At 43.7% G+C, this 23,173-nt stretch overlaps 1 protein-coding gene across 4 annotated transcripts in view; it reads left to right on the top strand.

Annotated features, from left to right (window-relative positions):
• The window catches only part of zbtb7a (zinc finger and BTB domain containing 7a), a 28,963-nt gene extending 6,410 nt beyond the window's left edge, over window positions 1-22,553 (top strand). For all 4 annotated transcript variants that reach the window (XM_064935149.1, XM_064935151.1, XM_064935150.1 and 1 more), the window contains 3 exons: window positions 7,242-7,778; window positions 8,468-9,396; window positions 15,250-22,553. In XM_064935149.1, coding sequence (XP_064791221.1) covers window positions 7,242-7,778; window positions 8,468-9,396; window positions 15,250-15,658 — 1,875 coding nt within the window. In that variant the 3' untranslated portion in view covers window positions 15,659-22,553. The remainder of the gene's footprint in view (window positions 1-7,241; window positions 7,779-8,467; window positions 9,397-15,249) is intronic.
• Window positions 22,554-23,173: the final 620 nt, after the last annotated feature.

Below are 23,173 nucleotides of genomic sequence, written 5' to 3'. Positions count from 1 at the left end.
CTGAAACAAAGTTGACGATCAGGTCCAGGGTTCCCCAGCTGGAGGCCCGGTGGATTTATTTGGCCCCCCAAGTTTTCTGAGCAAAAGCAAAAATATGGAATTATTGTTTTTGAGAATTTTCATTGTTGGACATAAGACTGTAAAAACACTGAGAAATTGGCTCAGTGATTTTACATTTTGAAAATGTGTTCTGAAGTATTCCCACACATAATAGAGAGATGTGATCATATATCAAATATATCCATTTGGGCTTCTTGCGGTCAGTTTGCAGTCTGCAAATGACTTGTAATTATGTTCCGTCCCCCGACCAACCGTTCAAGAAAAAATCGTCCCGCAGCTGAATCTAGTTGATGATCCCTGTCCTAGTCTTGCGTTGGATCATCCCCGAAATCTAATCTTGATAGCGGCTCTCAACGTTTGCTTGGCGCAAGCGCAGAGGTTATTGTTGAGTGATGGTGGGGGAGGAGTGGGATCTGCAGCAGTAAGTAGTGGTTTGACTTGCAAAGCAGCGCTCTGCGTGTGGAGTGGGACCCAGTGAACTAGGCAGGCAGCTCTTGGTCGGTGGCGGCCCTGGGAACTGAGACGGTGTGGTGCTGCAGCCTCTCACCCACAGCCATGAATAAGTGATAAGGAATGTTTCAAGCCATGAGAAGGTGTCAGGATCAGGTTTGTTTGTACAGTTTTTCCTCTTTCTTTCTTTGTGGGTTATTTTGTGGTCATCTTTGTGGGTTATTCCTGGCCTGGGCCTTTACTCTCCCTATAGCACCTGTGTAAAGGACATGACAGAGCAGCTGGATGCCTCAGTGGACTGTATTCTGGGCTGTTTTAACTCCTTTCAGCCTCTTCTCCCCTCCACAGAGCTGTGTGTGACCCAGGGTCAGGCATGTATGTCCTGGGGATAATGTGTAAGCAGGTTTGCACCAGAGACCAGCCCAGCAGCCTGGTGCAGTAAACAGCAGCATCAGTGAGAGCAGGTTGACTCGGCTTGAGTCTCTATAGGCTCACCCAGGATCTATTTCCACACTGTGAAGGACGTGACCGTTATCCCTGTGGTTGCCCTCTCTCTCTCTGACTCTCCCTATCCCTCTCTCTCTCTGCCCTCACTCCCCTCCCACAGTATATTCAGATGAGAGTTGGAGGATAATAACATTTGCCCATGTCAGACAGGGCAATTTTATCAGGAAGACAATGGGAGAGGTTGTAGTGGCGGTGTGGTCAAGTTGCGTACCAAAATGGTAGAGGGTTAAAGGAGAAAGAGTAGGCTAACTGGGTTTGAGCCAACATGAAAGGCCATTGTCATGAATAAAAGACACACACTACTCTGAATGGGACCAAGTGGGACAGTATTATTTGCATGTGCAAGGCTGCAAGCTTGTTGTTTTAAGATTACCACAAGACAGATGGACCGGTTTTCCATACTTAGAAAAGTGTTTATACACAGTTTATTAGGTACACTCATCTAGTGCCAGGTCAGACCCCCTTTGCCTCCAGAACAACCTGAATTCTTCGGGGAGCTGAACCTTTGCTCAATTGGTATCAAGGAACCAAACATGTGCCAGGAAAACATTCCCCACACCATTCCACCACCGGTACCAGCCTGTACCATTGACACCAGGCAGGATGGGGCCATGGACTTATGCTGTTACGCCAAATCCTGACTACTATCAGCATGAGGCAACAGGAACCGGGATTCGTCGGACCAGGCAATGTTTTTCCACTCCTCAATTGTCCAGTGTTGGTGATGCCCACTGGAACCACTTCTTCTTGTTTTTACCTGATAGGAGTGGAACCCGGTGTGGTTGTCTGCTGCAATAGCTCATCCATAACAAGGCGTTCCAACATGCTGTTCTGCACACCACTGTTGTACTGCTCTGTTATTTGCCTGTTTGTGGCCCACCCTTTAGCTTCCGCTATTCTTGACGTTCTCCTTTGACCTCTCATAAAGGAGCTGTTTTCGCCCACAGGCTGCTGCTGACTGATGTTCACATCATTCTCTGTAAACCTTAGATGTGTCGTGTGTGAAAGTCCCAGGAGGCTGGACATTTCTGAGACACTGGATCCGACACGCCTGGCACTGATGATCATACCACGCTCAGTCGCTTAGGATGCGCGTTTTGCCCATTCTAACGTTCAATTGAACAGTAACTGAATTCCTCCATACATTTCTGCCTGTTTTATATTGCAAGCCATGGCCACTTGACTCACTGTAGGAGAGAACCATTTTCTTAAACAGGGTGGTGTACCTAATAAACTGACCAATGCGTGTATGTCACACGAGTTGACATGACTGACAGGTCTGTTTTAAGGATTTTAATCTTTGTCAACAGTGTTGGAGTGGAGTTAATAGCAGAGTAAGGGCAGTTATGTTCGTAGTACCCAGAGTTGACTTCTCAGAGAGCGTTACCTAAGTATGACCTGTGGTTAGTGCTGACACAGTGCCAGAGTTCTAGGTGTGGAGAGAGGTGGAGCTTTGTGAGGAGGTGTGGGAAAGAGCTGAGCAGGGGAGAGGAGAGGCAGCCAGGTTGAGCAGGTCTAGTGTACATACCAAGAGGCTTGATCTGAAGGAATGTCATTTGAATGCATTGCTCTTCTAGAGAATAAACCCCTGGCCTCACCCCCTGCTGGGTCTCCCTGGCAGATGGAGAATGGAGGGGCTGGCTTTTTTGTGTGTGTGTAAATAGACAAATCAGGGAGGGCTTGCGTTTCTGAGCCCCCCCCCCCCTCCCCCGCGCAGGCAAGCTGCAGTCTATAATTTTAATCCCCCTGCACACGTGAGCGAGGGGACAGTCTTTCCTGAAACTTGGCACACAGTACAGGGTGGGGTAACCGGCTCAGACTGGATTGACAACCTCCCTTTTTAATAGCGATCCCTTGCAGCTTGTGCGTGTCCTCCTCCAGTGGGGTTTTTCCACGGGGTCTGTATCCGGCAGCCTCCCCCTACCCTTAACTGACAAAGCGATGCACACGCTGCTGCACAGCCCCGCCTCTGCTCCTCCTCCCAGCATGCACGCTGATCCTCCCTGCTCTCCCTTAAACTGCCCTTCACTCTCTCTCATGGTAATAGGTTCAGCAGTGGGCCAATATATCCAGCGTTCCAGCTAATTCAACACTGAAGAATGTTTGCCATAGCTATAGTTTCTATTAGATTGGTCTGTAAATACAATGTCTGCCAATAGCTGATCGTCAGTGAAATCATGGTAACTGTAGTGTTGTACGTTGATGATGTTTCAACATCTTCATTTGGGGCCTGGTGTTTTAGGTATAAAGTGATAGACATGACAAGAGGTCAACTGATTATGCACGTCCCAATTTCGAAATGGCATTCTACTATTACAACTTTCAAGAGTAAGTTGAAAGCCGGACTGAGTTCATAAAAAACAGTGTGTCATACTGTGAAGAACTTTGGGTTCTTCACAGTAACCAGCACATAGTAACTCTGACGTGATTTAATAGTTATTTGATCTTTAGTATCAGAGTGAGCAGAGTCAAAACCGGTCCATGACTTGCAATGACAAGTCACGTTATTGTGATATTAGTGAGCAATGTTTCAACACATGAGTATTTCGATCTATAAGGACCAATGAGCACTGACGGGAAGTTCATTAGAGCATATCTAATTGGTTGTCAAATGAAAGCTGAGTCTATATTTTTGAGAAATGAAGGCATAGTTGAAGTTGCAAGTTTACAAACACCTTAGCCAAATGCATTTAAAATCAGTTTTTCACAATTCCTGACATTTAATCCTAGTAAAAATTGTCTTAGGTCAGTTAGGATCACCACTTTATGTTAAGAATGTGAAATGTCAGAATAATAGTAGAGAAAATTATTTATTTCAGCTTTTATTTATTTCATCACATTCCCAGTTGGTCAGAAGTACACTTAATTAGTATTTGATAGCATTGCCTTTAACTTGGGTCAAATGTTTCAGGGAGCCTTCCACAAGCTTCCCACAATACGTTAGGTGAATTTTGGCCCATTCCTCCTGACAGAGCTGATGTAACGGAGTCAGGTTTGTAGGCCTCCTTGCTCGCACACGCTTTTTCAGTTCTGCCCACACATTTTCTATGGGATTGAGGTCAGGGCTTTGTGATGGCCACTCCAATACCTTGACTTTGTTTTCCATAAGCCATTTTGCCACAACTTTGGAAGTATGCTTGGTGTCATTGTCCATTTGGAAGACCCATTTGCAACCAAGCTTTAACTTCCTGACTGATGTCTTGAGATGTTGCTTCAATATATCCACATTTTCTTTCCTCATGATGACATCTATTTAGTGAAGTGCACCAGTCCCTCCTGCAGCAAAGCCCACCCACAACATGAGGCTGCCACCCCCGTGCTTCACAGTTGGGATGGTGTTCTTCGGCTTGCAAACCTCCCCCTTTTTCCTCCAGACATAACAATGGTCAATATGGCCAAACAGTTATATTTTGTTTCATCAGACCAGAGGACATTTCTCCAAAAAGTACAGACTTTGTCCCCATGTGCAGTTGCAAACCGTAGTCTGGCGGTTTTGGAGCATTGGCGTCTTCCTTGCTGAGCGGCCTTTCAGGTTACGTTGACATAGGACTCGTTTTTCTGTGGATATAGATACTTTTGTACCTGTTTCCTAGTGAAGACATGGTCCTTTGCTGTTGTTCTGGGATTGATTTGCACTTTTCGCATCAAAGTGCATTCATCTCTAGAAGACAGGTGTCTCCTTCCTGAGCGGTATGATGGCTGTGTGGTCCCATGGTGTGTATACTTGCGTACTATTGTTTGTACAGATGAAGGTGGTCACTTCAGGCGTTTGGAAATTGCTCCCAAGGATGAACCAGACTTTTGGAGGTCTACAATTTTTGTCTGACTTATTTTGATTTTCCCAAGATGTCAAGCAAAGAGGCACTGCATTTTGAGGTAGGCCTTGAAATACTTCCATAGGTACACCTCCAATTGACTCAAATTATGTCAATTAGCCTATCAGAAGCTTCTGAAGCCATGACATCATTTTCTGGACTTTTCCAAGCTGTTTAGAGGCACAGGAAACGCCTGACCCACTAGAATTGTGATACAGTGAAATATAAGTGAAATAATCTGTCTGCAAACAATTGTTGGAGAAATTACTTGTCATGCACAAAGTAATGTCCTAACCAACTTGCCAAAACTATAGTTTGTTAACAAGAAATTTGTGGAGTGTTTGAAAAACTAAAGTGTATGTAATCTTCCGACTTCAACTGTACATTAAAACACAATGTTGACGAAAAGACCCCTGCCAACGAATATCAACACTTACTGTATATTTTGTTTTGGAGAAATCATTTACCTTAAAAAAAATTGCCTTGTCTTGTAATTCCGTTTCCGCAAACCTAAATATCTTTAAGATATTTTGTAATATCTCTCCCTCATGAGGGAGGACAATGAAAGTTCACAGAAGAAACAAGGAAAGGTAGACCTACCAATTGTTTTCACTAATAATAAATCAGTAACGGAATTACTATAATTGAATTGGCTACAATGGGAAATCATAGTTGCCAAAAACCACAGTTGGTTCACCTGCTACTGTCCTCCCTTCCACTGGCATACTGTTATGTTCAGCTCATTGTCTTCTTTCTGTCATCTGATGGTCAAAGCAGGACTGTGAAAACAGTCTAGACAACCTCCCTCTGCCTCTTCTCTCTCCAGTTAATGTCACCTCTCCCAGCTCTTACTGACAGGTACCATTACAGCTACCACCTACCCTCTTTCCATTTACCATAACAAGCATCCTCAACCACTGAGCACCGACTGATCCCGGACGTCCATGGACGTTGAAAAGTAGTTGAAATTTGGTCTGTCCGCTCTGGCCGGACCAAATCTGAACCAACCAATACAGAGAACAGTACAGAAAAGTAGAGTACACAAGCAAAGTGAAATGGTCAGAGGAAAGTCAACTGTGTGTGAGGGTGATCAGGCGTGTAGTTATTCCACCGATTCTGTTGCAAAATATTTCTTAAATGGAAGCAAACGAAACCTACAAGAATTTATCCAATAGAAACGGAACATTTTGTAACGGTTTGGGATAATGATTACACCCGAGATCAGCTAGATGCAGGTGAGAGTGTGCAAGGTGGTATTGAATGGGTCACTGTCTTTCACCTTGATTACTCTAATTTGTCTCTTGACCTGTGCACTTACGTTGTAAACTTTAATTCATAGCCTAGGTTGTAGCAACCTCATGGGTATTGGGCAAATTAGAGTATCATGTAATAGCCTAAACCTGTCAATGTTACATTGAACTGGTGAATGGAATATGAATGACAGTCATCCAATATGCTTTAATAAAAATCATCCTACCTAATCCTGAATGGCACTAACCAACACTGTACAGTACTATACAGTTGAGTAGAACACATGTGTATAGTATTATGTAGTGTACTGAACATATATTCTGTACTTTACTGTGAAACATAGATATCTATGACTGGTTCAGATTTAGTCTGGTCCGGACCAACCAAATGTGGTCTTATTTCGGGGAGGAGCTCGTTAGAATAACAACCAAATAGGCAAAAGAAGGATATCGCATATTCCCTACCTTTTTGTGTACCTATTCTGGATACATCACAACGAAGAGAATTATATTCATATCCAGAATGATGCATTTCTGTATAGTACAGATCAGGGACCATGATCTAATTATGTTACTGTAATTCCATTAACGGTTGTAAATCCACTGCACTTACTGTAGTTTAATAACCAAAATATACTTTCTTTTTTACTCAAAATGTCATAGCTGACACCCCATTCTTTCTGCAGGCATTTTTTAATCTTAATTCGGAGCAGATATTTAAAGAGTTTTTGGAAAACGTAGTCTCATAAAAAGGGGGGTTTTACCATAATTGAATTCTGCCAATAAATATGTTTTTGTGAAATGTTCTGTGTACATTGTTCAAAGTAGTCCTTGAACATAGAGTTTTACGGTTTGTTTAACTTTTTAAAGTATAAAATTGGAGTCAGACTAATTCCGTTACTGTGAAATTGCCCACATGCAACTCTTGCCAATGTTATTTTCATGTGTTGTCTCCGGTGTGATGGCTGAAGCCTGTCGGAGCACATTGAAATTAAATTAATTGTAATTTCAAAATAACCCCCAGCCCTTACCCTGAGGCACCGAGCCTACCGTGCATTGCTACTGTAATACTCCCAAGGAGTATTGCCTAGGAATTGAACTGGGCATATGTGTGTCTTAAAGACTAAGAACTGATCCTCTCCATCTCTGCCTCCCTCAGACAGGCAGACGGACAGACGGCAGGACGGACACGCGGGCGGCGGCTGTGATTGGCGGCTCGGCGGCAGGCTGGTGGAAGATGTCGTCGGGAGCCGGTGGGAGGGGTGGGCGGCGGCTCAGGGGTGGGGGGGGAGGAGAAGCGGCGGAGGAAGGCCCAGTGGGTATCCCCTTCCCCGAGCACAGCGCAGACATCCTGGGCAGTCTGAACAAGCAGCGCCTCAGCGGCCTTCTGTGCGACGTGCTCCTGATCACCCAGGAGAGGGAATTCACTGCCCACCGTTCGGTCCTGGCCTCCTGCAGCTCCTACTTCCACAAGTTGTTCACCTCGGGCCCGACCGCCAGCCAGCAGAACGTCTACACCATAGACTTTGTGGCGGCCGAGGCCCTGGGCGCCCTGCTAGACTTTGCCTATACAGCCACGCTAACGATCAGTCACAGCTCTGTGGGAGACATCCTGGCTGCCGCCCGCCTGCTGGAGATCCCTCCTGTCCAGGAAGTCTGCACTCACCTGCTGGACACCAAAGTGCTCTCCCCGCCGGTAGGCTGGTCATCATGACAACACTATCTTAATATTCCGTCAACAGTCTCTGTCCTATCATTACATCCCAACACATGGCCTTTACTAGTATGTCTTGCGGGTAAATCTGCACCGAAATATAGTCACTTAACAAACGATTTTATCTAAAGAGACTTACCGTACAGTTAAAAAACATGTATTTAGTACGACCTATGTGGAAATCAGTCCAACCTCTCTTGTTTTGAGTTATAACTATTGTGTTGTAAATGCCATGCTTGATTTCCATCCAACTGCGCCGCCACAGACCACTTACCACACAACCTCTGTCATCGCGTCACTCTACCAAACAAACACTCCATCATCAGTCTTTGGCCATCACATAGTCAGCACGCTTACATCATGCTCTTCATTAATCTCTCTCTCTCACTCTCACACTGCCAAACACACATCCACACCCTGGGGTCACAATAACACTAAACTTTTAACACTTACCCGCGCTGGGCCAACACCAGTCTCTGAGTCTCAGGACAGTGTGCTCTTTCACAAGCTGCATTATATAGACAAAGCATATTGCAGTTACATACTACGCTTCAAAATGTAGAATAGAAGTGGCGTGGTCATATTCATGGTCATGTATCTTTCTGTTTTGTGTGTGTCTGAGTATGATTGTGAGTGTGTGAGTTATGAAATCCTGTTTTGTTTTTTCATAGGCGGGCAGTGAGCGAGGAGAGGAGGATGATGATGATGATGATGATGAGGGGGATGGTGGGAAGGGTGGAGGAGGATGGGGGCAGCAGGGGAATCGACTGCGGGCCCGGGAGTATCTAGAATACTTCCAGAGAGGGGCCCACTGGAGCAGCAGCTGCAGCACGCCAGAGCTCAGGGACATGCCCACACACCTGCACTTTAACCATGGCAATGGGTCCCACAGCAACGGGGTCCCCGGGGGCCCCAGCGAGTTCTGCTCTCCCCTGGACCTTGCCCAGGCCCCCACACAGGACCCAGATGATGATGAGGATGACGAGGAGGACGAAGTAAAGGTGGAGCACTCTGAGAACCGCAGGGACATGCTGACCTGGGCCAGGGGGAATGGAGGGGGGCCAGGGGCCTCTTTCTACGCCCCTGCCCAGAACGGCCATTTCTTCCTCCCCACGAAGCCCAAACTGGAGCCGGAGGAGGAAGAGGAGGAAGATGGCATGCGGGATGGGGAGAGAGGCTCGGCCAGCGCACTCCTGCAGCAGATGATGGACTCCATCGAGAGGCAGAAGGAGCGGGCCGCGACCGGGGAGGAGCTGGGGGAGGGGGAGGACCCGGATGTGGAGTTTTACTTGAATTACTTTAACAGCACACAGCATGAGGACGCCGCCGTCTCACAGGGACTGCTGCCTCTCTGGGCGACAAGGGGAGGCTCCAGCCAAGATAGAGGGGGAGGAGAGAGGGGAGGAAGAGGAAGAGGAGGAGGAGGAGGAGAAGAGAGAGGAGGGGGTGGAGGGGAGAGGAAGATGCGCTCCAAGGCCTTCCAGAAGTGCCCAATCTGCTCCAAAGTCATCCAGGGTGCAGGCAAGCTACCCCGCCACATCCGCACGCACACGGGAGAGAAGCCCTACGAGTGCGCCATCTGCAAAGTGCGCTTCACCAGGTACGCCCCAATTAATGCACTGACCACCCATGTCACACCTACTCATGGTCGGGAAGAGGGCTGGAGGAAAAACAAGACCACTGTTGTCCCACAGCCAAGGACACTCCTGCTTAGCAATAGCTACTTTAGCCAAATGTTTGCTAGATGTCAATTAATTACTTCACTATCCTGAAAACAAAGTGAGAAACATTGTTGATAGCATAGGAAACAAATGATCTCCTCGATGTCCCTCCCCTGCCCCATGTAATAATATGGATCATTTTGCCAAGACCTTTCTGGAAAACTTTAGTCAGAGATGAACATATTTCTTCTAGTGAATAGGGACAGAGTGTCATAAAGATGTGTTTTATAGAGACGGGGCTCATGGCAAAGTCCTGGAATGTTAACGGGGGGGGGGGGGGGTGGTATAACCGGCTATCGAGGAGGAGGCTGTTATAAAATGTTTGTTCTGATACAGGCAGTGAGGTTAAAAGCAGAGTGGTGCCCTATCTGTGCCAATGCCGTAATTTGTTTTGAACTTACTGATCCCTGAGTTTGTTGATTATTGCCCATGGCAGAACCGACCGGCCTTCTCTCTCTCCTAGTCCCTAGCCAGTTAATGAAATCTGCCCCTGCTCAGACAGGCCAGCTAGCTACAGGCCAGTGTGTACTACAATTACTGGTTTCCCTGTATGATATTTTTTTTAGGGGGTAGATCAGCTTTAATATCTGTCTGCATCATTTCCAGTCCCCCATATATTATTTTGTAAATATATACAGTACCAGTCAAAAACTGGCACACCTACTCATTTATTTGTACTGTTTTCTGCATTGTAAAATAATAGTGAAGACACCAAACATATGAAATAACACATATGGAATCATGTAGTAACCAAAAAAAGCAAATCAAAATATATTTTCTATGAGATTCTTAAAAGTAACCACCCTTTGCCTTGATGACAGCTTTGCACACACTTGGCATTCTCTCAACCAGATTCATGAGGCAGTCACCTGGAATACATTTCAATTAAAGGGTGTTCTTGTTAAAAGTTAATTTGTGGAATTTCTTTCCTTGTTAATGTGTTTTAGCCAATCAGTTGTGTTGTGACAAGGCAGGGATGGTATACAGAAGATAGCCCTATTTGGTAAAAGACTAAGTCAATATTATGGTAAGAACAGCTCAAATAATCAGACAGATGACAGTCCATAATTACTTTAAGACACAGTCAGTCAATACGGAACATTTCAAGAACTTTGAAAGTTTCTTCTAGTGCAGTTGTAAAAACACTCAAGTGCTGTGATGAAACTGCCACTCATGAGGACTGCCACAGGAAAGGAAGTCCCAGAGTTACCTCTGCTGCAGAGGATAAGTTCATTAGAGTTACCAGCCTCAGAAATTGCAGCCCAAATAAATGCTTCACAGAGTTCAAGTAACAGACACATCTCAACATCAACTGTTCAGAGGAGACTGCATGAATCAAGCCTTCATGGTCGAATTGCTGCAAAGAAACCACTACTAAAGGACACCAATAATAAGAAGAGACTTGCTTGGGCCAAGAAACACGAGAAATAGACTTTAGACCTGTGGAAATTTGGTCAGATTTCCAAATGTGATATTTTTGATTCCAACTGCCATGTCTTTGTGAGACGTAGAGTAGGTGAATGGATAATAACCGCATGTGTGGTTCCCACCATGAAGCATGGAGGAGGAGGTGTGATGGTGTGGGGGTGCTTTGCTGTTAACACTGTCTGTGATCAATTTAGAATTCAATGCACACTTAACCAGCATGGCTACCACAGCATTCAGCAGCAATACACCATCCCATCTGGTTTGTGCTTAGTGGGACTATCATTTGTTTTTCAACAGGACAATGACCCAAAACACACCTCCAGGCTATCTAAGGGCTATTTGACCAAGAAGGAGAGTGATGGAGTGCTGCATCAGATGACTTTGCCTCAACAATCACCCGACCTCAACCCAATTGAGATGATTTGGGATGAGTTGGACCGCAGAGTGAAGGAAAAGCAGCCAACAAGTGCTCAGCATATGTGGGAACTCATTCCAGAATGAGGTGAAAAGCATTCCAGGTGAAGCTAGTTGAAAGAATGCCAAGAGTGTTCAAAGCTGTCATCAAGGCAAAGGGTGGCTACTTTGAAGAACTTCAAATATATTTTGATTTAAAGCTTTTTTGGTTACTACATGATTCCATATATTATTTCATAGTTTTGATGTCTTCACTATTATTGTACAATATAGAAAATAGTACAAATATATTAAACCCTGGAATGAGTAGGTGTGTCCAAACTTTTGACTGGTACTGTATGTACAGTTGAAGTCGAAAGTTTACATACACCTTAGCCAAATACATTTAAACTCAGTTTTTCACAATTCCTGACATTCAACCCTAGTAAATATTGCCTGTCTTAGGTCAGATAGGATTACCACTTTATTTTAAGAATGTGAAATGTCAGAATAATAGAGTGATTTATTTCAGCTTTTATTTCTTCCATCACATTCCCAGTGAGTCAGAAGTTTACATAGACTCAATTAGTATTTGGTAACCTTGCCTTTCAATTGTTTAACTTGGGTCAAACGTTTTGGGTAGCCTTCCACAAGCTTCCCACAATAAGTTGGGTGAATTTTGGCCCATTCCTCCTGACAGAGCTGGTGTAACTGAGTCAGGTTTGTAGGCCTCCTTGCTTGCACACGCTTTTTCAGTTCTGCCCACACATTTTCTATGGGATTGAGGTAAGGGCTTTGTGATGGCCACTCCAATACCTTGACTTTGTTTTCCTTAAGCCATTTTGCCACAACTTTAGAAGTATGCTTGGTGTTATTGTCCATTTGGATGACCCATTTACGACCAAGCTTTAACTTCCTGACTGATGTCTTGAGATGTTGCTTCAATATGTCCACATAATCTTCTTGCCTCATGATGCCATCTATTTTGTGAAGTGCAACAGTCTCTTCTGCAGCAAAGCACCCCCACAACATGCTGCCACCCCCGTGCTTCACGGTTGGGATGGTGATCTTCAGCTTGCAAGCCTCCCCCTTTTTCCCTCCAAACATAACAATGGTCATCGTGGTCCAACAGTTCAAAAAAAAAAAATCAGACCAGAGGACATTTCTCCAAAAAGTACAGACTTTGTCCTCATGTGCAGTTGCAAACCATAGTCTTGACTTTTTTATGGCGGTTTTGGAGCAGTGGCTTCTTCCTTGCTGAGCGGCCTTTCAGGTTATGTCGTTATACGACTCGTTTTACTGTGGATATAGATACTTTTGTACCTGTTTCCTCCAGTATCTTCACAAGATCCTTTGCTTTTCTGGGATTGATTTGCACTTTTCGCACCAAAGTACGTACATCTGTAGGAGACAGAAGGTGTCTCCTTCCTGAGCGGTATGACAGCTGTGTAGTCCCATGGTGTTTATACTTGCATACTATTGTTTGTACAGATGAACGTGGTACCTTCAGGCGTTTGGAAATTGCTCCCAAGGATGAACCACACTTGTAGAGGTTTTCAATTTTATTTTTCAGATGTGATTTCTTTTGATTTCCCCATGATGTCAAGCAAAGAGGTACTGAGTTTGAAGATAGGCCTCGAAATACATCCACAGGTACACCTCCAATTGACTCAAATTATGTCAATTACATGACATCATTTTCTGAAATTTTCCAAGCTGTTTAGAGGCACTGTCAACTTAGTGTATGTAAACTTCTGACCCACTGGAATTGTGACACAGTGAATTATATGTGAAATAATCTGTCTGTAAACAATTGTTGGAGAAATTACTTGTCATGCACAATGTAGATGTCCTAACCGACTTGCCAAAACTATAGTTTGTTTACAAGACATTTGTGGAGTGTTTGAAAAACGAGTTTTAATGACTCCAACCTCAGTGTATGTAAACTTCCGACCTCAACTGTATATAATTTTTTGTGCAAATATATGTTCCTCTATTATTTTCCCCTAACCCTTTCACCCCTCCCCTAATTTGACTTAACTAATTGACAACACTTAGGCTTCTACTTCCAGTTTATACATACTGCATAATCTTTTTTGTTGTTTTTATTCCCATCCTTTTGTGAAACAGCACAGTTAAAAAATATATGGCAAATAGAAATCAAACTGGATGGTCTTCAGAGATAGAGGGGAGGGGTTGAGGGTAGTTTTCCCATATTTAAGAGCACCATCTCTTCCTTGAAACCATCCCCTTAATTAATTAATCAAGGGACTTGCATTGGAAGTAGATGCATACTGGACATACCCAGGACCCCTTGCGCAGGCGGGCGGGTGGGCGTGCCTGATCTAAATGTGGCGTCTAAATTCAGCCGGTCGGCACTGAGAAGGGAAGGTGGTATTGTAATCTTAATCCTGTTTGATCAGGGTTAAGAGTGTGCTGCTCTCGCACTAATAAATCACTCCTCCTGCCCTTTAAATAATTCACCTCTGTCATTGTGCTACTTTGTGTCACTGTGTGTATAGAGGTGGGTGGTGTGTAGTTTAAGGTCAGTGAGTGTATCTGACTATACGTGCTTCGTTCACCAGCATTTTTTATTTATTGGATTTCCACTTTCCAGGTATTAGTGTGTGAAGGTATCTGCCCCAGAAATAGATTTCCCGTGAACCCAGCCACACTGAACGTTGAGCTCTGGGCCGGGTCTCTACGTGTGCTTTGAGAAATGTTGTAGATAAAGATGTGAAGTTTATGGTCTATCCTCAGATGACCTGGCTGCCATGGCAGAGTAAACAACCTGGAATGAATGAATGACTGACACAGATTTTTGTATTTCTTAATTAAATCTCGCCATTTGGCAACCGACCCTTTAGGGGATTAATTGACACAGACAAACATTACATTAATCCAGTCATATTTCACAATGATAATTCTTCCGGTGTTCTGTGCAGTGCACTCTGCATAAAGAATGAAAAAGAAACAATAATTACCATTTTTATTTAACCTTTATTTAACTAGGAAATTCAGTTAAGAACAAATTCTTATTTTACAATAATCCCCTATGGGATTGTGATACAGCCCAGGATCGAACCAGGGTCTGTAGTGGCACCTCTGGCACTGAAATGGAGTGCCTTAGACCGCTGTGCCACAAGATTATCCAAGCGATAATATCCTTAGTGCAGTAAAAAGTAAAAAATAAATACCTGGGAGTGGTCCATCAGCTGTTATAGTGAAGGAGATAGACACAGGGAGACAAACTGCCTCCATAGGCACGTTCACCCAAGGCCAGGGATCATCAACTAGATTTAGCAGCGGGCAAATTTGTTATTGAGCGAAGGGTCAGGAGGCCGGAACATAATGGCAAGTCACTTGTAGACTGCAAATTGACCGCAAGAAGCCCAAACAGATATAATATTTGACTAAAACATAATAATTTCAAACCTTGCTTACATTTGTATGCGATCACATAGATTCTCTTTGGAATACTTTGGAAAGATTCCAAAAATGAAAATCACTTCGAGCTGATTTGCTGTTGTTTTTACAGTCTTATGTCCAGAAATAAATAAATCACCCGTGGGCCGCCACCCTGCCCACGCCAAACACCTTACTTTAAGATCACATGTTCCTCAATATAACCAGGTGTACTGTGTCATATATTGCAAAGATAAAGAGCTACTTTTTGGAACATTTTATACTTTTTATCAATGTCAACACAGACATGGTTCAAATGGTTGTTTTTCTGAAATATAATAGACAGAAATGGCTATGAAAATGTGTATAAGATTGTGATTCTTATTGTTTGGTTAATAGTAGTAGTTTACTTAGCAACAAGGGTAGTTAAAGTACTATCAGAGTTCCTACTGTACTAATCAATTCTCTGTTGTCTTGGACTGAGCCTCTGTGTTCTTCCTCCGCAGGCAGGACAAGCTCAAGGTTCACATGCGTAAGCATACGGGAGAGAAGCCTTACCTGTGTGCGCAGTGTGGTGCTGCGTTCGCCCACAACTACGACCTGAAGAACCACATGCGCGTGCACACAGGCCTGCGGCCCTACCAGTGCTCCAGCTGCTTTAAGACTTTTGTGCGTTCAGACCACCTGCACCGCCACCTCAAGAAGGACGGCTGCAACGGTATCCCCTCCCGCCGGGGCCGCAAGCCTCGGGTACGGGACCCCGGGCTCCTGGAGGCCTCCATGGGGCTGGTGGGCCCCGGCCCTCGCAGTGGCAGGGAGAGACGGCGCATGGAGGCAGCCTCGGCAGAGGGGGCCTCCAGGGTCCATGCACACAGTCCCCAGCCCCAGGAGAGGCCAGAGGAGCTGGGGCACTGAGGCAGGGAGACAGGGAGGGACGCTGGACGCCATAGTCATACTTGGCCCCTGGAGGGGCCGCTGCCGAAACAAGAGGAGGAAAAAAAACACGCTAAGGCAAAAAACACAACTAACTATTTCTCTATAAACCAAATCAGGGTGTCACAAATCTAATATTTTCAGTTTCTTTTATTTCTTTGCTTTAGGAAACAGTAGACACAACAGACAAACATGTGTCAGTGTTCTGTTAAATAGCAAGGAACGCTTCAAATCACACACCCATGATGTCTCCTTTCTGGGTCATTTCTGTCTGATCTAGGTTTTTATACATTTGGCAAAAATGCTTTATATGCATAACAAAAGAACAGAAAACCCTGAGCAAACTATGCAGTTAAAATAGGTTTTGAATTCAGAGCCAAACGATGAGGTGTCCCACACCTACTAACTGCTGCAGGGGTGAACTGAGTGTAATCTCTCATATTCAGATGGAAAGCAACCAATCTTTTTCTATTCTTTTGCAGTTCTAAAATGTACAGTTACCATAGAAACAGTATTGTCAGAATATGGCAATATATGCAAGATTAACTTACCCACACCTCTGATGCAGCTTCCTTTTTTCTAAAGGCTTCAGAAAGAATCAGACAAGGGTTTGATTTAAGTGTTACTTACTCTATAAAATATATTTTAAAAATCTATGGTTCATCTTTTTTAAATGTCGAGTCGAATCCACGTTTGGGGGGCTCTTCCATTGCAGGGGTAGGGAACGCGAGGGGAGGAGGGGGTGTGTTTCTGAAGCACTACCATGGCCATGGTGCCGTTTGGCTTGACCACGTCGTTGACTCTTAGCCCTCACAACCCTGACATTTCATTTCTATTTTATTTTTGATTTGTCTTTGTTATTGTTCTTTGTCCCTTTTTAAGTGACTGCTTTGGGTACTTGACACTTTACATTTGTATACATGCGTGTGTGTGTGTGTGTATATATATATATAGATATACACATTAGGTGGTGATGATTTAATGCTGAGGTATATTAGCTTACCAATCGGGGTTTCCTTCGGCTTGACGTCAGATTTCTCACAGAGTGAAGCTTGTGGGTAAAAGAGAAAGGAAACTATATGAATGTTAGAATATATTGAATTTAGAAACCCATTGGTCCTAAACTTAACACTTGATTGAGATGTATATAGAGTTCCTGCCTGAAGGTAGAAGCGATACTATGTGGTTAACTTTGTGCAGTTCTGACAGGATCTGTCCTCTAACCAACAGCAGGTTGAAAGAGGAAAAGCAGGGATAGACCGAGATATATACGTTTGCACAGCTTCACTAAAGAGATCCCACAGAGAGAGGTATATTTAAAGGAGGTTGTTGAGAAAAGGTGTGTATTAGTGCTTATTCCAATCTTTTTTGCCCTAGGGACCACAGAACCATGAGGCAACCTGTGTGATGAAGAGAGCAATAAATACCTGTCCAAGTTGGGAGGCCAAATAAGCACACAGCTGCAGGGTGAGGCAGGTTGAGGGGAGGGGGATTTCACAATGTCTGTTGCATTCCAAAATATAATCTCCCCGGCACAGCCACTTTTCCAGGCAGAACGGGTTCAAATCAGACGTTTTCTCTCTCTCACTTTAGTTCTCCATCGCCCCAAAACCAGCCTGTTGAGTACATGGTATTATAGAGCCCTGAGCAGAGGAGGGGTGGTCGATGGCTGGCCGGACTGCTGCTATGTGTTGGTGTGTGTGGCAGGCAGGGTCTTTTCTCTGACTCACTCACTAGACTTGGGCTGGGAGTGTCAGCAGCTCCTCCAGTTGTGGACATGTTGAAACATGCTCCCCAAACTGCCAGTGCACTAAAAGCCAGGCAGCCATTATAGTGGGTAAAAAACATGAGGGCAGCCACCAGAGATCTTGGGGTGTTGCTCCACAGCCTTATGACGTGTGTTTGGAAACGGCCACTGGTTCACATAGATCTGAACACGTTTGTCTTTGTGTTTTGAGTCACTTGGCTTGTCAACCTCTGTGTTTTTAACCATACTTGTACACTGGTTTTGGGGCAAAGGAGAGTGTGCCGTGTCGGTGACTGTAGATTGAATTCCCCTGCCATTGCTGCAATGCTGTGTCCTGAGTATCAGTCCTTTGCACCTTAATGGGAAAGAAGCAGGTTCTGAATGCACTTTGTTACTGAGAAAGGCACTTTTGTCAAAGAAACGGGTACTTTGAAACAAACTAAGGTGAATTAGCTTAATATCCCCATCGCAAGTGGTTCCGTTAAGCTTGTTCTCTGGTTTTGTTCAGTTTTTGACGACAAGCTGCCAAAAAAGAAAGATGTATGCGTGTTTCGGGTCTCTTAAGAGAAGTCAGGTGGGTTCAAAAAATGAACAATGTTTTGTGACCTTAAAAACATTATTTTTTAAAGACAAAATAACCCCATGTAACTGATTGCACTTGAAGTTAGGTTTGGTAAAACAAGCTCTAGTGAGTTGTCTATGTTCATGTCTTAATGCAGAGTGGGGGGTGGGGGTGTGTGTGTGTGCATGGCTGGAGGGTCTCAGGGCAAGCCTGGATAAACAAACTCATCTCCACCCATCTGTTCACCAGCTCCCTTCATAGCTCCACATATTATCACAGGGAAGAGAACGCAGTCAGACACTTTCAGACCAACTGCACGGCAGTTCAATCATACACAGACCCTTTTCCAAGTAGTGGCTAACGGTGTGTGTGTGTGTGAGTATACTTGAAACTTCCACACACCCCCAACCATCTTTTCCATCGCTTTTCACTGCTTAGTATTCTGTTGAAATCCTTATTTCCCTGGGATGTTGACTCCTTCTCTTAGAAGAATGCAAATCAATAGTCTGTCAGTATTTGATATACACAGATCGAGTAGAAGACAAGGAGGTAGATGAGAGAGGTTGATATGTATAGCCTGACAGCCAGGAGCTCAGGGTATAGTCATGTATATGAATAGGTCTAATGAAAGAAGCTGTAGTCAGGTGATCTGTTAGGGGGTTCTAAGTTATCACTCAAGTATATGTAGCCATCAAAACGTATAATGTTCTTGGGCCTTAATATTGTGATTTCAAGTTGTATTCCTATTTTATTTCTTTCATCTTGGTTAAGCCAAAGTGACCCTGATTGTACATAGTACACTCTTATAGAGTTCTCCCTAAATTGCTATTCATGTCTTGTATATGATATAAAGGTATGAAAGTAATTCTAAACATATCCAGAATGAGACCACCTCTGACCAAGCCACACACCAACAAAACCCACCCCCTCGATATGTATGCAGGAAATTGTGTAGAATCAGTTCACATTCTCTTTATTTCCGTGGACTAAAATCAATGGTGTAGATGGAATAGCTTCTCTTTTATGTCTTTATGTTTAATTCTTCTTAAAAAGGTGTCCCTACAGCTTCACTTTTTTCTAATCAACTTTATGGCTGTTTTGTGTGTGGGTCGGGGTATAGGAATTGGCTTAGGGAGGGTAGGGTATTTTCTGAGTTCGATTAAAGGGGTGTTTTGGTCGGGGATACAAAGCCTGATAGCACTGGAAATAGTGCTTTAGCTGAGACAGCGAGAGTTTGCACTAAAGTCCTTGTCCTACTAAAGGAAGGAGGGCGTGAGACCTCAGCAAGGCCCTTGAGTTTCTGTGAGCACAGGGTGTTATACACTCAACGGTCCAACACAGACAGTCCATCCATTCCCCTAACCAACAGACTCATGTAGAGGTTCTTCTGAGAAGTGTACCAACATTACTTCACCAAACCAAAAGAGAAAAAGACTAAGTTGTCACAACATGTTGGATGTATGGGATTTGAATACATCAAAACCTGAAGGTGCTCAAAGTTTTAGGATGGTACACACAGAGGAGACAAAACTGTTGTAACAGCGAATCTGAAACTACATGTTTGAAATGATGTACACATTCAGGCCCTATATATATATATATGCATGCTGCCTCTGGGAGGTAGTATGACAACCCTCTGAGCAGTGTGTTTAGGGTCTAGATGTATTCAGGTGTCCTGCAGTTAGAGTGAGTGTCCCTGGGACTCTCTGGCCTTGTCTGAGGACTAAGCTTTGTTTAATGGGTCCAGTAGAAGTCTGAGGCTGGGCCTCCGTCGAGCTCCCAGGTGGACATGGGTCATGGGCAAGAACGTGACTTAAAACGGAAGGAATGGAAGAACCTTTCTCTCCCTCATTCTAATTACGGAGCGCCTTACACTGACTTCCACATAGTTAGAGTTTCAAATGTGGATGTTGAGTGTGGCTGTAAACCTTTCCATACTGAACATTGGGACGATTGGTAGGTGAGGGACAGAATCAAAAGACAATATATAATAAACTGTCTGGAAGCTGATCTCGAGTGAGCCACACTCTCAATCCAACTCCCACTGTAGTGTTTGACCAAACTACTATGACTTACTTGAATGAATTGGTTATTGTGAGAATTGTCCCTGTGAGAGAAACATACTACTGGGTGATGTAGTGGTGTAGCTCTCTCCTCCTTCGTGGTCCTATGCTCCCATTCCTGCTGAGACCTCCCAGCCTCCGCCCTAGACCACCGTTACTCCAACACGTTACGCTGAGATGTCTCACAACTCCTTAAAGAGAAGACGTATCGTTGGGGTTTAATCCAAAATCGACCAGATGTTCTGTTCCTAATTCACTATGACACAAAATAAAATGTCTGAAAGCATTAAAAACGACACAAAACATTTGATAACAATGATAATTGTAATAATCATGGGACAGGAGTGGGTGGTGGTTGGAGGAGTGTGTTTTGTTAGTGGTGCTACACACCTGAATGTCCAGGCTGGTGAAGCACAGCAAGTTGAGGATGACATATGTAGTATGGCATAATGCACAGCGTGGCACTGGCACTTACACAGCCATCCCTGGGGCCAGAGAGGCTGTTGGCTGGTTGGTTGGCCAGTTTAGGAGTTTCTCTACGTCAGTGGGCTACAATGGTTTGCACAACGTGGGAGGGTCAGGATTGGGGTGGGAAGGGAAGGGACTGGACCAAATTGGTCAGCAGCGACGACGTGGGAGAGACTAGATCAGGGTTGTTGTGTTTCACTGGGAATGATATGATGTAGCAAAATTGTGGAACTGGTGATGGGGAATGTTGATCTATTTTTCTGTGCTTCTAAGTTGAAAAACAACACTGAAATACATGGTGTTCCTGTTTCTGTTCAGTTTGTGGTTTGATTCAGAATTAACATGTCTTTCTTTGCCTTCCATGTACAATTGGCAAATTGTACCAATGTTTAAAGAAAATGGTTTTCAAAACAAGGAGTGCGGAAACGGTTGGTTCCCCATTGCCATGTGACTGACCCCCCCCCCCCCCCCCCCGTTACTATTGTTAATGTTGATTCAAAAGCTTGTTTGTGGGAGAGAGTGCTGAGAAGTGTGTGTTAATCAGGTTGAAATGTATAAAAGTAGCTGGGTATAAGAAGCACAGGGGGGGTTTCTCTCTCCAGACCTTGGTGTCCACTTCTCTACTGACTGGCCTTTGATTACAGATAACAGGCCCTCAGCAGGGGAAGCTAGGAGGCAGAGGGGGAGAGAGAGAGAGAGACTTGTGGTTTGAAGTCACCAACCAATAGAGGATACATTCCATAACTTTATACTGTAATTTCCACTTTTGAGTCTTGGCGTGGGGAGACGGAGGGGGTGGAAGGAGATGAACAGTCAGCGTTTTACAGCCGAGTGTTTCAATCTGTCCGTCCCCCCTTCTACCACCCCCAGTCTGACAGACAGGCAGTGAGTTGGGCCTCTCCAGACCTGGCCATCCAACTGCCTGTCTGTCTCAGCTTCTGCTATTGTAACAAAGCACTTTGCAAAAGGCCATCCAGAATATTGTGTGCTGTTGTTTTTTTGGTTATTACTATTGTTATTATTCTTGTTTATATTTTTGTTCTCTTTATGGATGATTATTTAAATGCAAAAACTTGAATATTTGGGTTTAGGTCCATTTGAGCTGCCGCCCCACAAGGCCATACATACACTTCTGGCACACACACCGTCTCAGCTAATAGATAGATACTCCGAGTGGAAGGGTAAAGGCAAGGTCTCCCTATCTCCACATACAATCTCAAATATATTTGGAAAACAAGTCATATAAAATCATTGGGAGAGTTGCATTGCACAGAAACTTCCATAACCTAAGCTTTCTGAGAAGGCGAACTGTGCTGTACTACTTAATGTCAAACATGCAGATTTAAAGCTGTTTTATTTTGTATCCCTCACATCATTTACACGTAGTAGCCACATTAATGTATGTCGTGTATATGCCCTACACTAGTGACCCTTGTGTAGCTAAAGTAAATTGCTGGATCTGGTATAAAATAGACACAACCAAATGACTATGCCATTTTTTGTCACCTTTGGAGTTAAGGTTTTTTACAGAATCGATTAATTGATTGGCCTTGATAGATTTTTTCTTCTTCTGTCAAATCAAAATTAGTTTCAGCAAAATATAGTATGCAGACATATAGCAGGTGTGAGGGAGAAGAGTTATTATCATTGTAGAATGATTTCTGACTGTAAAAATGACTAATCATCCATACTAGTTTAGAACTCTGCTGCACATTTGGGGGAGGCAGAATATTTCCTGTCTGTCAGGCTTGGATGCTTAAAAACCCTATCCTCTTCTTTTAAAGTCATTTTCCTTAAACATTGGCTGTTAGTGTCTGTTGGAAGTTATGCGGGATAGGTGGTTCTGGAGATTTGCACTTTTGGCTACAAAAATAAATTGTGTTGTATATGAGACCACTAAATCCATACCATCTAAACCATATAATTTCATTTGTTTCGGTTTTTGTTCTGTTTTTCTTTTTTAATATATCCAAAAATGTCTGTTGTCCTGGTTTAAAGAAAATAAGATCTTTCTATTAAAAAAAACATTGGTTGCGACTTTTTGTGTGCAAGTCTGGCTATTGTCACATCAAGTCAGGCAAATTGTTTCTCTTTTGTTATGCCCACACACTAAAACCACATCAAGTTGCCTTCATAATTATTAATATCTCATCAAATATGATCTAAAAAACAGTTCAAAGTACTGTAATAGTTTACATACATGTGTACATTTACAATGTCTTACATGTCAATATTTAGTCAATCTGCTTCACATTAAAACGGTCCTACTGACAAATACACAATCATCTAACCTGTTTGTGAATTTCAAATAATTAAGAATATTATAAACTACACATGTACTTAATTTATTTGATACTACATTGATAGATTATTACAATATTTTATTTTGGTATGAAGAGCTCCCACAACTTTTCCCCACATGCAGTGCTTAGGACATCAGTCGTCGTCGTCGTCCCACCCCCCCACCCACCCACAAGATGGCAGTATACTTTCTAAAATGACACACGAGGACTAAAACTAGATACATTTAGTAACTTGCTACTGCACCTGTACCACACACACAAACTGCTGCTTTTCATTCTGCTCGATCCACCACCGCGGAAGCAGACCCATTCAAATAATTTACCCGTATTTAGCTACTTAAGCAAAGAAAGAAA

Source organism: Oncorhynchus masou, chromosome 24 (assembly GCF_036934945.1).
Source record: "Oncorhynchus masou masou isolate Uvic2021 chromosome 24, UVic_Omas_1.1, whole genome shotgun sequence".
Taxonomy (NCBI): domain Eukaryota; kingdom Metazoa; phylum Chordata; class Actinopteri; order Salmoniformes; family Salmonidae; genus Oncorhynchus; species Oncorhynchus masou.
Note: the sequence above shows the minus strand (reverse complement) of the source record. Positions and strands in the feature narration are given on the sequence as shown.